The sequence below is a fragment of the Acyrthosiphon pisum genome, chromosome X, assembly GCF_005508785.2.
Source record: "Acyrthosiphon pisum isolate AL4f chromosome X, pea_aphid_22Mar2018_4r6ur, whole genome shotgun sequence".
Lineage (NCBI taxonomy): Eukaryota > Metazoa > Arthropoda > Insecta > Hemiptera > Aphididae > Acyrthosiphon > Acyrthosiphon pisum.
Genome location: NC_042493.1, coordinates 12727382 through 12743126, shown reverse-complemented (window position 1 = coordinate 12743126; position 15745 = coordinate 12727382). Strand labels below are relative to the sequence as shown.

The following is a 15745-nucleotide window of genomic DNA, read 5'->3' as shown; positions in this document are numbered from 1 at the left end:
TCCCCTTAAGGATTTTAGGCTCTTTTTAAATGCATACAATTAATTTATAGTAATTGTAACATATGCATTGGTTGGAATTAAACTTTTAAAAATTATTATTATTTTTATTTAATAAAAATATATAGCACATAAAAAAATAAAAATCTTAACTAATAATATTGTTTGTATTGTAGATGGGTATTGTATTTTGTATTAAAACTTCACTAAAATATGTTTTTTTTTAAATATACATATTTATATCTTTGATGTATATCATAAAAGTTGACCAATATATTATTAATATATAATTTTCTTTAACCGTACAAAACAACTGTAGAATACCCAGGATAGGAAAATATAATATACAATCTTTAAAAAGATAAATTTTTCAAATTTATCCATCAATAATAATTTATGTAAATAGTAATTTATCTTGTAATGTGAATACCACTAGTTTATTTTAGAAACGTGTCCTTGTCAGTTAGTGTGATTCATAACACGACTTAAGGTATTTGATTATAGAGCTTTTTAATTATTTTAAGAAAACTAATATTATTAAGAATATTTAGTTGTTATCATGTTATATTTCTATAATACTAGCTGATCCCGTGCACTTCGTTGCCCATTAAATGTACCAACTCTATACGATTCGAACTTTGTTCAATTCGTTATTTAATATTTGGTGTATAGTGTTCAAAATTTATCTCAACTTTTCCGTTTCCCGGGATAAAAATTCTGGTTCGCAGCAGTTTATTATCAGGTAGGCAATCTACCTACGGTAGATCGCAGGCCCCGTGCTGTTTGTACGTAAGTGCAAGGCTGGGCATTAACGAGTGAAAAAGTTAAAGTTAAGTTAATAAGTTAATTTTATATTAACTTTTTAACTTAACTAGTTAATTTTGGCTTTTCATTAACTTAACTGTTAACTTACTAAATTTCTTTTTTAATTAAAGTAAAATTAACTCGTTAATTTTTCATTTCAAGAAGTAAGTTAAGTTAATTTATTTTGTTTTTAATTTTATCATATTTCACTACTTCCGTATATTTCGTTTTCATGTCAAAAAATATTTACCGTGAATTGTTTAAAGTAAAAAATGTATATAATTTGAATTTGACTAATATGGAAACACTGTATAAAATATAAACACTATAGTCTATAATTTAGTTTTGGGTTGGAAAACAATTAAGTATGTTAGCGTTGTATAAACAAATTAATTTTTTTTTAACTTAATAAAAAGTTAACAAAAAGTGTGTATTAACTTTTAACTTAACTGAGTTAACCTATAGTTTAATTAACTTTTAACTTTTAACTTTTTGTTATTGGTGCATATTAACTTAACTTAACTGAGTTAAAAAAAATCATTAACTTGCCCAGCCTTGCGTAAGTGTATGATTTAACTCTAAAGTATCAAAGTTATATCAAGTTTGTCGTATTCAACCTATAGTGGATCAATATAATCAATTAATACAAAAAACATAACTACTAATATCAAATGAATAAAAAAAACCAAATTTAACCTTTTTAAATTAGCTGTCTTCTTTCCAGATGTCTAATCTACACACAAGCATTAGTTTATAATATAATCTATATATTATATTATATTATATTGACAAAAAAATAATAATACAAATCAACAAATTTGTCCAATTAACCAATAGCAACCAATATATTATAATACACTGTTACGCCACTGTTGTATTTTTTACATCCAGATTTCCTACTTTTCCGGTGGATTTTCCTAAAATTCTTTTGTAAAAACCTTCTCCTGGAAATTACGAACATCTTAAAAAAAAAATTGAGCCAAATCGGTCTGGCCGTTCTTGAGTTTTAGCGAGACTAACGAACAGCAATTCATTTATATACATATATATATATAGATATAAATACATCATAATTGTTACATACCTACATATGACAATAAAATTAGAGTAGGTGGTAGGTACATAACAACATATTATAATAGGTAGCAGAAAATATAAAATAATAAACTTAAATTACCTACTTAGTTTTTCCATAACATTTTTTTTTCCCAATGGCTGGCACTTTTTTTAAACACCCAGTGGCGTTAAACTAAATATTTTTCTTTGGTTTTTCCGATTTTATTCCGCGTCTATTCGTTTGTATTACTTGTCAACTTGTTAACATCAGGTATTATATATATAAATGTATATACATGTGTGACCTATCGAGAATAAAATACGTTTTTACGATAAAAATATACTTGACCGGTAGACTACAACCTTATTATCACACAGTTAACTAAACATCTGACGATAAGTAATTCACACATATAATATAATATAATATAATATAGTATCATTATATAATGCATGAACACGTCTTATGCATGACAGCCACTAATTTTGATTTTTTTCGCACACAATTTATCATCCGTATAACATGTGGACATGCATAGAAAATTGAAACATGGTATATTATTGCCAATATTAATAAATATTTATGAAATTATTTTTTTCTTTAATCAATCAAGTGATAATTTTAATCTTAAATATGATATAATTCGTTCATCTATAGGATTACTTATACAAATTGAATTCTTTCTGTATGGAAATGTATTCAATTGTTTCTCTTTATCCTATAATTATTTGAATCCAAATATTTTATATTTTTATTTAACCATACATGATGGTTTATAATATTATAAAAAGTAAAGCTTGACAATAAAACTACCTAGTCTTAATAAAACATTTAAAAAATTATATTAAAAAAATTGAAAGAGACATTTATAATTCTTATAAGCAATTTCAAAAGAAAAATCTTAGAAATTAAATTCAAATATTTGTTTTCCGAATTTATAATAGGTAGTAAAACATTTTCAAAACATTAGGTATAATTTTCAAATATCCACGCATCCATTTGTATACAAAGTGTATATTACAATAGTATAATTCTGCGTAGCCCATTATCCAAAATTGAGTTCACTGCATGCTCTACTTTTATGGGATTATTTTTATTTTTCGATTTGCTGGATCATTAAAGATTGAATCAAAATTGTTTTTACAAGTATGAATCCCATAAATGTGTTATTTAAGCGTTACAGTGATATAAAGTTTTAGATAGTGAAGTTATATTAGACATATTTATATGAAGCAATTTTAAATTATAAGTGATACGTTAACGTATTCAATGTATGTATTCTATTTTCTATTAAACAAATAAACACATTCAAATATAAAGGATATTATTACCTTTTTAGAACATAATTTATATTATTGAAGAAATTAAACAATATTTTTGTTTATTATTTTTAAACTTTTTTTATCGTAATAGATTACTCGGTGTGATTTAATGGTTAGGCACAGACGTCTTATGAGCTTGACAAAAATATCAACAATTGTTGGTATAACGTGTAGAAATTTGACTAATTGTTATAAACAAATTTAGTTAGATACCTACTTAAATAAATAATAGTTTATGGAGCTATACAAATTAAAAATATGTTTGATGGACCAACGTGTAAATAATAACAATATATTTTTTTTTTTTCACCTATACAATGTCATATTTTATTATGACGTGTTAATTAATGTATCAGTTATTCATAAATTAATGTTAAATTATTGTTACAATATACCCATGTCCCATATACGTTTTGTGGACCATTCGATTGATATATAAAATAAACGTTTTGTAAACAAATATCATATTTTAGATTAAGTCAATTTTAATTTAGTAAAAGTTTCAATTTCAAGGATACGAGTAAAAATATTAAAACGGAATGAATAATTATCGTGGGTAACTCATTTTCTATTTTTAAATGTTTTAAAAAAAAAAAAAAATATTCTTATTACATAAATATTCAAAGCATTATTATCGTTAAAAAAATATTTTTAATTTGTGTTCAATATTATTTTATTATATTATATTATAAATTTCCAAGCGTGGGCTTATGAAAGATTATTTATGGTATAATTATAATACCTTGAATTCAATATTAATATAATTACTGGAGAGTTTTTTTTTTCAGAAATTGAAAGCTTTATGTATTGTGTATTTATATGTATTAATAATAATATAAAGGAACTTGAATTAAAAACAGTTGTTTTTAATTCTCTTTGACGCCACGGGTATTAACAAAAGAACTGCAAAATAAGGCGTGATCAATATTCGAACTTACCTAGATACTTATTTATAATGAATGGCATTTTTTAAAATAGATATAGTTCACTGCATATTAACATCATAAATAAACTTACAATACCATTATCGATTTTTGAAATATTGATTCTATGAACAATATTGCCATCTACATATCTATATCTATTTAGAATGGGATATATATTTATATTTTGCTTTTCATAAGCTATTGAAAGGGAGTGAGATAATTATAAAAAAATGAACTTAAAATTTGAAAATATTTGTATCCCTATGGTAGATGAAAAAAAGCTTAGATGACCGCAAAACCTACATCCGAGAAGAAAAACGAATACAGTGAAACCTCGATTACTTAAATCGGTCGGGGACAAAAAAAAAATTCAAGTTATCGAAAATGCGAGTTATAGAAAAAAATCTGTGTACTTAGGAACATATTATAGAAATACAGGGGTCAAGAAGACATTCCTTCGAGTTATCGGAACTTCGATTTATAGACGTTTGAGTTATCAAGGTTCCACTGAATATTAAATAAATTAAATTTAAACTATTTCGGCACTTTGACAAATAGTATAATCAATAATCATTTTATACTAATAATAACAATAATAATAAATAAAACCTCATGAGGAGACTTTTAACCTAGGCTATCAAACGATTGAGAACACTTAAAATTAACAAAGAACTTATCGCTGACCCCAAAAAAAAAAAAACCCAAAAAAGAATGCGATTGAAAACGTTTCCATATCATTTATTTCGTTATTGAAACGATCATATCCGTATGCATAAAATAAATATTCTTGAAAAATGTCATAAATTAATAATTATAACCTTATACAAGTATATGGGCACCTAATAATATGTAATACAAATATATGAATAAAAAATTTAAAATAATAATATAATATATAACTTTTTTAAACATGCTTTACTCCACGTATCCCTATGTAGTACTTTTATTCAAATTCTGATTTTAAGTATACCTGAAGACTATATTTTCAAATTCCTGATAATTTTATACTACTCAAGGAATGTCCTGTGGCGATACAAACTTCAATTTTCAAATGAAAATCCCTTTTTTTTTTCTGTAAATTAAAGATGAACCTCTTGAAAATTTTGAAGTATCAAAATCAAAATTCTAATAAGTAGTTTCTGAGTTATTACAATATTCATACTAAGGATAATAATCCTTAAATATAATTTTATAAAAATATAAACCATCTATATGTAATATTAGATGTAGTTAGTATTGTATTCGTTATACTTAAATCATTTTTACAAATTATTTATATTGATAGATCAATAGTAATTACTAACATATTCATGTATTTCTAACAGTGTCATCAACAGATCATCTAAGCCACCAAATCTACTTAACATATTGCTATAGGGTATGGACATAGGTATTATTCTTAGTACTTTGACTCTAACTATCGTAGCTATTTTCAATATTGTTTCTACTTGAGTTTAAAATTTCAATTATTATTTTAATAACAACATAATATATTGTTGAATTATTTCAATATCAACAGATTATCGTGATCAAATTTCCATTCGATTAAATTTGGCAACATTGGAAAAAAAAATAAAATATCGAGCATTCTCAATCGTGTTACCAAAATGCTGTTCTCAATCGTATTTTACCGATCACCTATATACACTTAGTTTAAATTAAATATTCATTAAAAGTAATAATTTATAAACTGTCAAGGCCCCCAAACTAGTCCATTCAGAGAAAGTTATTGAAATTAACACATATTAGCAGTTGGAAAAAAATGGTTTAAACTCCTAAATAAATTTATTGGATTTAAAAAAACCTGCTATACTTGGCTTTTTTTGGATAACACACCATAAAACCTATGATCTTCGTTTAACACTTCAGAATAGAACCATACAAATCAACATTTATTGAGAAGAGAAGATCCTGTCATAATATGAATATGCTTATTTTGATGTGTTTCTTTCTCACAGTTACATGTACATAGATACATATTATTAACTAAATGTAGAAGGTACAAGAAAGAGATGAGCAAAATTAAAACCTCCAAACACTTTTCCTGAACACTAATCCAAGAACCAAGCTATTTGCCAAACTAATAAAATTCCTATCTGGAACAAATCTCACCGATGAAATATAACACAATGATTTATTTCCTTCATATAGTAATTTTATATATATTTTCATTTTTTAATTACCTACCCTTAATAATGTAACATAGTTTGATCAAAAAGCAATATGTTACGTACAATTGCCTTAAATATAGCTTCTAATAAAAAATCTAATAAATATAAGATAAGTATATATTATATTTAAGTAAATAAGGCATACATTATAAAACAATTCAGGCATTTTATACAAAAATATCATATGTTTTGAATTCTAAATTAAATAATCTAAGTTTGAATAAATTATTAAACTTATTAATTAATTAAAAATTAATGTAAATTCATGGTATTAAGGTTAAAAATCCAAGAATTATTTCAATGTTTCGCAATTAATTGCATATCTTTATGCGCGTAAAGTTGGCACCCCGACATTGCTGATCGACTCCAGACCAATGCCGATATTTTGTAACTTGTTTGTAACTATTTGTAACTCTTTACTTTCTGTGCTAACAAAATTTTTTTTGGGCCCCGAAGAAAGGAGTTACAAATTCTGAAAAGTCCGTTACAAATGAGTCACAAAAGAATGGCGTTGATCCGGAGTCAATAAAAAGTTGAGAGGCTGGCCCCCTACAGCAAATTGTTTATAGCGCCCAAAGCAAGAAGTTACGTATTTTGAAAAGTATGTTAGGTACTAATAGTCACAAATAAGTTACAAATTATTGGCATTGGTTCGGATTCGATCAGGCAATGTCGGGGGGCAAACATCACGCACGTAAAATCTTTCTTTTTCAAAGACAAAATGTATTATACAATTATTAAATTAATTTAAATTTTACAAGCAGGTACCTATACTACCTAGTACTGTAGACTGTAGTATATACAATACTATATGTTGTATATGTATACCTACTTCGTATGCGACGATACCAAGGTTGGATTAAATTGTGTAAAACAAATTCTGTACATTATTAAGAAAATAGATTTTAAAATTAGTCATGAGTTTGATTTTTCAAATTAGACATGAAGTTCTTTAATGTTAAGTTTTTGAACATGGTTGTGTATGAATTTCTTGTTAGGCCTTTCTTTTAACTAAACGTCGGGGTATATGTTGGTTAATAATTTAAAACGTTTTTAATTTGCATTGATGCGTAATTGTATTGTTCTATTATATGTTTATGCAGGTGAATTATACAATGTAAACTTCAACAATTTTAACGCAGTAACAATACGACGATGACAAAATATATATACCCAATGTCCCAATATGTAAATAATTATAAGCTCAACGATTTATCGAAATCTAATCTTTTATTTCGTAATAATTATTGTTTACATGTATATAATATACATTATACATAATATATTATTATTATATGTAGGTATCTACGTATAAATGCATAATATTATATTATTGAGAAATCAAGTGGTTACGATACTTAACTGCGCGCAAATTTAGTCTTAACCATAGTATTAAATTGTACTAACTTATTTAATGTACCTACGAAGTGTATTATACACAAATTTAACACAAACATATTTTGATACAACACGCTTATCTTGTATATGATTCTATGTTACAGCTTACCAGTGTTCGTCTATCGGAGCCGGTGCCATGCGAAACGAAACCGTACCATTTATATTTGGCATCACTTTAGCAGCCGTCGCTGTTCTTACGGTTGGTGGGTATGCGGTTTTCAGACACTTCAAAATCAAGAAAGTCCAGTACGATACGATGGAATAAATGATTCTAAGCATGGGAAATGTAGACGTGCTAACCAACTGGGGATTTGTTTTAATTATAAATTATAAATAATATTGTTTTTTAATTTTTTTGATCAACTCAGCAATAATCGTATAGACGACGTTTTTATTTTATACTATAGTTTATATAATACAATTATTAGGCTATTACTGATTATTCGACACTGCAATGACACGTTTTGTGTATATTTTTTCTTTGTAGAATTTCTGATTCGCCTGATTTTTAAAAGAATATCTGGCTTACATATTTATTTAATGTGTAAATTATAGGTATCTATTTGATAATTATCCATTGGTATTACAAAATTGACTTATTTTACATAAATTTATTAATATCATTATTTTTTAATTTTATCAGTTTTCATAACCAATTATCTGATTTAGATGTTTTTAATCTGTATTTGTTTTATACTATTAGTTGTGTTTTTACATCACAGCAACAATTAAAACCGAGTCTAGATGACTCGATATCTGAGTTCATATTTATTTTAAATTTCAACATTTATTTATATTCTATACATATAAAACAAACAAAAAATAAACGTAGGTAGTTTTATTACTGAAGTATCCATTCTTATTTGTTAAAAAAAATCTATTTCTACCATTGTGTTTTACATATAATATTTTTAATCTTAATCAACATTAAATAAATTAGCAACACACTATAATTAGATCATATTTAGACACATAAAAAATATCTCATTATTATTATTAAATACTTGTTTGATAATATTATAATCTCATTGCAGACTTAATTTTTTACTATTCAACTTAAAAAAACTTACTTCAAATTGTTATTATACGTATTTTTTTATTTATATAATATAATATTGTATTATTTTCAATAATATGTCTGCTTACAGTTAATGACGTATACATACGTTAAACTATGTGTTACATAAATAATTACTGATAGTGTAAAATGTAAATTAATACGCAATTTTTTATTATTATAAATATGAGCTAGGTTTGATTTAATTTATTAAATTAATTTAAAATTGGTTTACATGTTTAACGACTTGGGTATAATTTGCAACAGAAACTATTGTTATTCGGAATGTCAATTACCTATATAATATGGTTTGGTTTCAATGATTTGTATTTCATTGGGTAATTGGATTGATTTTGTCAAATGTCTTAAACTTAACATAGTACTATAGTAAAAAAAATGACTTGTAATATAACATCCATGTTACTTTACCCTTAACTGATTGTTCATTACAATATTAATTACAATAGATTGTCAATATTATAATAGGCAGTTTCCAAAATTAATTTAGTATATAGAAAATTTATATACATTTAATTTTAAGACAGCAGATTTTATTGTTGTAACTTGTAAGCAACATTAATGAAGCTCTTTATATTTTAGTAAGTAATTCGATTTAATGTTTTGATTTTATATAACAAACATAGTTTCATATTAGATTTATCGTCCTTTTTACTAAATTATATCTTAATTTTGGCTTATTTGAAAGTCAAAATGCATTGTCTTTTATTATTTTACATTAAGTTATTGGTATGAAAAAGATAAACTGATTTATATAATTCAATTATTACCCAGGATCTATTGAATATTAGATGGACATTTCCAAACTTAAAATTATCTTTAAATACAGTAATTTTATTGAAAAATATATTGGAAATGCAATATTTTAGTTCAACTATTTGAGATAATTATCATTAATTATATTATTTAGTATTATAAGTGTGTACAGTCTTAAAGATAACGCCCATTACTAACGTGTTCTAACTATATAAATTGCGTAGATCCTAGGGGAAATTCGTAGTCATCTGTTGAGCACTAATGGGCTATAAGTAAATAAAAAATTATACCTAACTCTTGATTCTTTGAAAACAAAAAACAACATAAGATTTGCGTTTGTTATAAGGACCATCATTAGTATATTATTAGTTCAATGTAAGGACTACGTTACTAGAAATTTCTTATCTGTTTTTATACCCACATGTTTGTTACATATTTTACTGCATATCATTGTTTAATTCTTCTCATTATTAATTGATAACATTCATACACATCACTTTATATATTGGTTAGGTTATGTATAGGTTTACCTATTATAACTTTAATATTTTATTTGTATTGTACTTTTTCTAATGGGTAACACGATAAGTAAATTCAATAATACGAGAAAACGACCATATATCCAATCAAATAAGTACCCAAGTATAACATATTATGAATCCGATACTTATACTATTTTTTAACACCATAATATTAAAAATAAAAATTATTTTCAAAGTTATAGAATACCTTACCTACCTAATCATATACAAATATTTCACTCATATCAGCATACATTTTTTTAGAAACAGAAAGTTTGTAATTAATATTTTTCCATGATTTTCAAATAAACAAACTTATATCATTAAATTATTTTAAATGATAGGAAGACGTTTATTAATGATAGATCCATTTTAAATTAATATAATAAATGTGGTAAATACAAATGTTCATTAAATAAGTTTTAACTAATTTCTGATATTTTTACATCTTATAAAGTTATAATTTAAAGGTCACAAATTTTAAATTTATATATATCTACTTCATAATAATGTTATGATACTTTGAGTTAGTTCGTAATCAATATGTAATACATTTAAACATCGTAACTATTTGAAAAAAAAAGTATCATATCATATTTATCAATAATAATATGTGATAAATCTATTCAACATATATAAATACTTAATACTTTTTTGATGAGGTAGGTTAGAATAGAATAAATTCAAGTATAACTCATAACTCATAACGAAGTATTGAAAAGTAACAAATTAAAAAATTATTTATTTACTTACCTACCCATGATTTAATTGTAAAATATTGTTTTTTTTTTCGCTTTAATTATAATTATTCTATTTTTTTTTTTTAATGAATAATATTATAGTATTGATATAATAATATATCGTAATTATTACATTTTTGCTAACACGTTTTAATTGAATCAATAAAATTTCATAAAATTTTGATTTGTGATGATTCAATAATGCTTATCGTTTCAAAATATTATATAATATTATGATTATCTTCATTGTAACATTATTCCTAAATTAGACTGTGCCACAAGCACATAATAATTGTAATTAATACTATTTTTGATTATTTAGAGAATACATATAATACATATAAGACATAAGTGTTTCGGTCTGACCACCGTTTACATAAATATTTACTTACAATAAAATTAATAAAAATCAATACAATAATGGTTTTATATTGTCAACGAAATGCATATCGACGTCCTCGTCTTCCAACACAAATTTTAAGCATTTTAAAATTTTACGTTTTTTTTTTTTTTATAAAATGTGATTTATTATATTCAAGTGTCTTTTTCTCTCATATTTACGACGATAAATACCGTATAATATAATATTTATTACGATCATATTTATTATACTACCTATTGGTTTATAAATATTGTTATCCTTGTAGTTAAATAGTTATACTGTTTGTGTGTAGTCTATTTATTTAGCTAAGCCATAATATAGATTTATGAACAACTATAATAAATTATAATAATTATTATTATCAATACTATCACAATGATTCTTATTATTATTGTTATTATTAGCAGTTGTAGTATTACTATAACCTATTATATATTTATTATAAATTATTATTTTTATTTTTATTATTATAATTCTAAATTATTATTTTTACTATTAATACTATTACTATTGTTTACACAAATTATAACTGCAATAATAAGTTGCACATTATTAAAATGTGTTTTTATCATTGTAAACTTTTAAAATTTTATGATAAATAAATATTTAAGCCATAGAAGTTTGAAATTATAATTATTTTTATAAAAGTGTATACACACAACTAGTATTTAATTTAGATGCTAATTTAAATGTCAAATTCAAAGTGTCCCAATCACCGAATGAGAATAAAAGTTCAATGTATCAAAAATAAATATACTACCTTAATACGTTTCGTACGTAACTGGTCCCTAACTAAATATGGTTGCCACACATCTATGCCATATTCTAGAATGGAGCTCTTATAAAAACATTATACAATTAAGCTGTTATAAACGTTTTAATATGCCTATAAAAAAGGGAATTATAAACATATTACGTCCTTGTCACCAGCCCACCCTTTTCTCTCTTGGAGCTGCTTCAAATTCCCACGACTTCATTTCTGGCAAATAGTTCGTGAGTATTGAGTTACTGGCGCCATCGCGTCAAGTGGCTTGTCGATATAATATTTGAAAAGTTAGGATCTGGTAGAGATAAAAATGAGTCACCTATAAGGAAATTACCTGGGTCCAAAATTGACGTGTGATTTTGGTTAGATGACATAGGAGTAATAGGTCGGAAATTTAGGCAGGCTTTGGCGAGTGTAAGTACAGTACTAAGCTCTTCAAAATGCAATTGAGCGTTCCCTACTTTCATCTGTTTCATGGACTTGACCGCTGCTTTCTATAATCCACTGAAATACGGCAACATCTATTAAAGCTTCTTGCATCTTTTTTTTATGTTGTTCTGAATGAAATAAATAGACTCCATTCTTTCATTTTGCGATTTGCTCCGATAAAGTTAGTCGCGCCGTTGGTAAAAAATAGTTATACATCTTAGTCGTTGGTCTAAAAAAAATATTTAATGCGTAATAAACGCTGTTGTACTCAGATGATATTCGATGTGTACAGCTTTTGTTGAAATACAAACAAAAATACATACATATACTTTTACTAATGGAGCATTGCAGCGTATATTTGTCTTAATCATAAAAGGATCGGTAAAATCAAAAACCACGTCGGTTTTACTCGCTTCGCATTCTTATAATCGGATGTACAACAATTAGTAATTTTTATAAGAATATTAGTGTTTATAACGAAACTATATTAGCTTTGAATTTGTATGGGAAATGTTATAATAGAAATGTTAACAGTATGCTACGACAAGTAATAATTTATTTAAAGACGACTATAATGCCGGTATATCAGTGACAGATATTGTGGTTTTACGTCAAACGTAGCTAAGATCACTGACCACACTTCAGGTATATCTAAATTTAAGATATTTTAATTTTTTTTCGATTTAGGCCAGTCGCTTTCATCGTTTACTAACCAATCGAGACCGTTCCACTACATCCGATAATTGGTTAATTTTTACAGACAATAACCATGATAAATAATGTCAGCTGAATTGTGTTTCATGTCACCATGAGCCCAATCAACTACCGACGTTATTATTTTATTTCTCCACGCGATGTACAACGAATATATGCCACGTCAATGATTGAAACGATATCCTCTATAACACTATATTCGAATTGGAACAAAAACAAATATTTCAGACGTCCATTTTAAAATATTTTCAACTTAAAACTGCATTATAATTTTAGATTCTGAGTGGAACGATGAATGTATTGATTTTACAATGATGTGTGCTTTTTATTTTTGTGTTTGTCATCATGGTTTGGGGCAGTAAAACTGCTTAGATTTTCTTCAACAGTATCTTGTTTGATGAGAAAGTGAATCTAGTTGGTACATTCAGGAGGTCAAAATTTGAAATTTCATATAGTTTTCAAAAGCGCCGTGAAAAACAAAAGAAAAATTAAGGAAAAACGGGAATTTTTACGCAAAATCTGTTTTCGAGAAAATTGATTTTGGTTTTCGGTGTAACTTTAAAACGAATGACTGTAGATACATGAAATTTTCACTGGTTGTTTATATTTTCATTTTCTATACATGATAAATTTTTCAAAATATTTTGATTTGTTTTGAGCTGTTTACGGACAATTTCAGTTTCCAATTTAATTAGTTTTTTTTTCTATGAATGTCAATAAAACTTTATTTGTTGAGTAAAAATACTTGAAAATTTAATACAAGGCTCCTACTATATTGTTACAATGAGATTTGAAAAATATTAAAAATCCTTAGTCACAGTTTTTTTTTTATTAGCATTTAAAGTTCAAAAATTGACAAAATATGGAAAAATCACGAAAATTACCTAATTATTTTGAGTTTATAATTCGTAAAAATTTTTCTTTTTAGAACTAAGATTTTAAAATGTAATACAAGATTCCTTATAGGATAATCTACCTTTATCAAAAAAAAAAATGTTTATAAGAAACTCAAATTAAATTTTTATGAGCGTTTGAAATTCATATTTGTACAGCATTTGATATTCACTCGATTACTTACGTAACGATTTTCTTATTTTGTTGTAATTAAAAAACGAATGACTGTAGAAACTTGAAAATTTCACTGAATGTTTATATTAGCATTTTATATATACGATAAAATTTTGAAAATAATTTGACTCTCTTTGAGCTGTTTACGGACATGATCAGTTTTCAATTTTTTTGGTTTTTTTTTCTATAAATATCAATAAAGTTTTATCTGTTCGGCCAAAAAGTGTAAAAATGTAATAAAAGGCTCCTGATATATTTTTACAATAGCAGTTGAAAAATATTAAAAATACATATGAATTATGCACACATTTTTTTTATAAGCATTTAAAGATCGAATTTTGACAAATTTTAATAATTATTTCGTAGTTAAATATGTATAAAATGTTCAATTGTCATATCTAAGGATTAAAAATGTAAAACAAGATTCCACCTAAGTAGTTAATTCTGTTACCAAAAAATCTAAAAAATACATAAGCACAATTTATTTTTATAGTCATTTTAAGCTCAAATTTGGACGAAATCACATATTAAAAAACCTGGAATAACTATTTTAGTTATTTTGTTGTGATTGTATATTATTGAAACTTCTAAAGTATACTATTATATATAATATTTTACTATCTATGATAGTACCACGATTTGTTGTTGATGTATAACGCGTTATAAGTACCTAATGGATATTGAGATATGATTAATTTGGAATTTATTATAGATACCTATTATTGGTTAATTTTTTTTTTAATACCATAGATAAGTATATAAGATACCTTATACCTAGACTGACATACCGTCTCCGCTCAGAATCGTTTTTCTTATACAGTGATATTATATCATTGAATTCAAATTTAATACTATCCATTATACAGTGACCCACTTGTAACCTACTGTACAGTAGAGCGACATCCACTTACCCACCTTTTTAGAGTTCAATTTTATTCTCTAAGCATTTTAGGTTCTAGGTAATTTATCTCAGTTCATGCCGTGAACGTAGAAAATACTGCCAGTGCAACACTAAATTCACTTTGTTCATTGTGGTATCCAGTTGTTCGAGTGAGAATAAAAATGATTGTCTCGTGAAGGGTCGTCTCGTTACGAAGTATTAGGATCAGGGCTTAAAACCGTTATTAATAAAGTCGGTAATCGGCTTTTGAAAATTTTTGAAAACCGGTAACCGGTTATCATTTAACTTTTATATTTTGGTAACCGGTAACCGTTTCTTTAAAGATATTTCAAACACTATGATAACCGTTAATCGTTTAAAAACCGTTCATAAGGTTTTTTGGTTATCGGTTACCGGTAAAAACCGGTTTTTAAAAATAATTTTTTTCAATTTTTTAATCATATTTTTAAAACAATTTATTTAGGCCATTCGTGGGTTGATAAAATAACTATTATTATTACAAAAGCAAAAACTTAATATGCTTTAATTTGGTCGATTTACCTTAATTTAAATATTTATTTTTCAAACTGCTTTAAAGTTTAAAACATATGTTCAAGATAATGGCCATCTTAATTAATCAAAAAAATATATTGCATAAGAAAATGTTATTTTTATAATTTTCTTATTTTTAACTGTAAAAAACCAAAATTAAATATAATAACTTTCCAAGATGACACTA

The 15745-nt window shown here is 25.3% G+C and overlaps 1 protein-coding gene across 2 annotated transcripts in view; it reads left to right on the top strand.

Moving 5' to 3' along the window:
* Nucleotides 1-10811, top strand: part of LOC100572962 (lysosome-associated membrane glycoprotein 5) — a 40892-nt gene extending 30081 nt beyond the window's left edge. Inside the window, exon 8 of one of the 2 annotated variants that reach the window (XM_008183925.3) lies at nt 7780-10811. In XM_008183925.3, coding sequence (XP_008182147.1) covers nt 7780-7940 — 161 coding nt within the window. In that variant the 3' untranslated portion in view covers nt 7941-10811. The remainder of the gene's footprint in view (nt 1-7779) is intronic. The other variant, XM_003243861.4, reaches the window with a different exon arrangement.
* Nucleotides 10812-15745: the final 4934 nt, after the last annotated feature.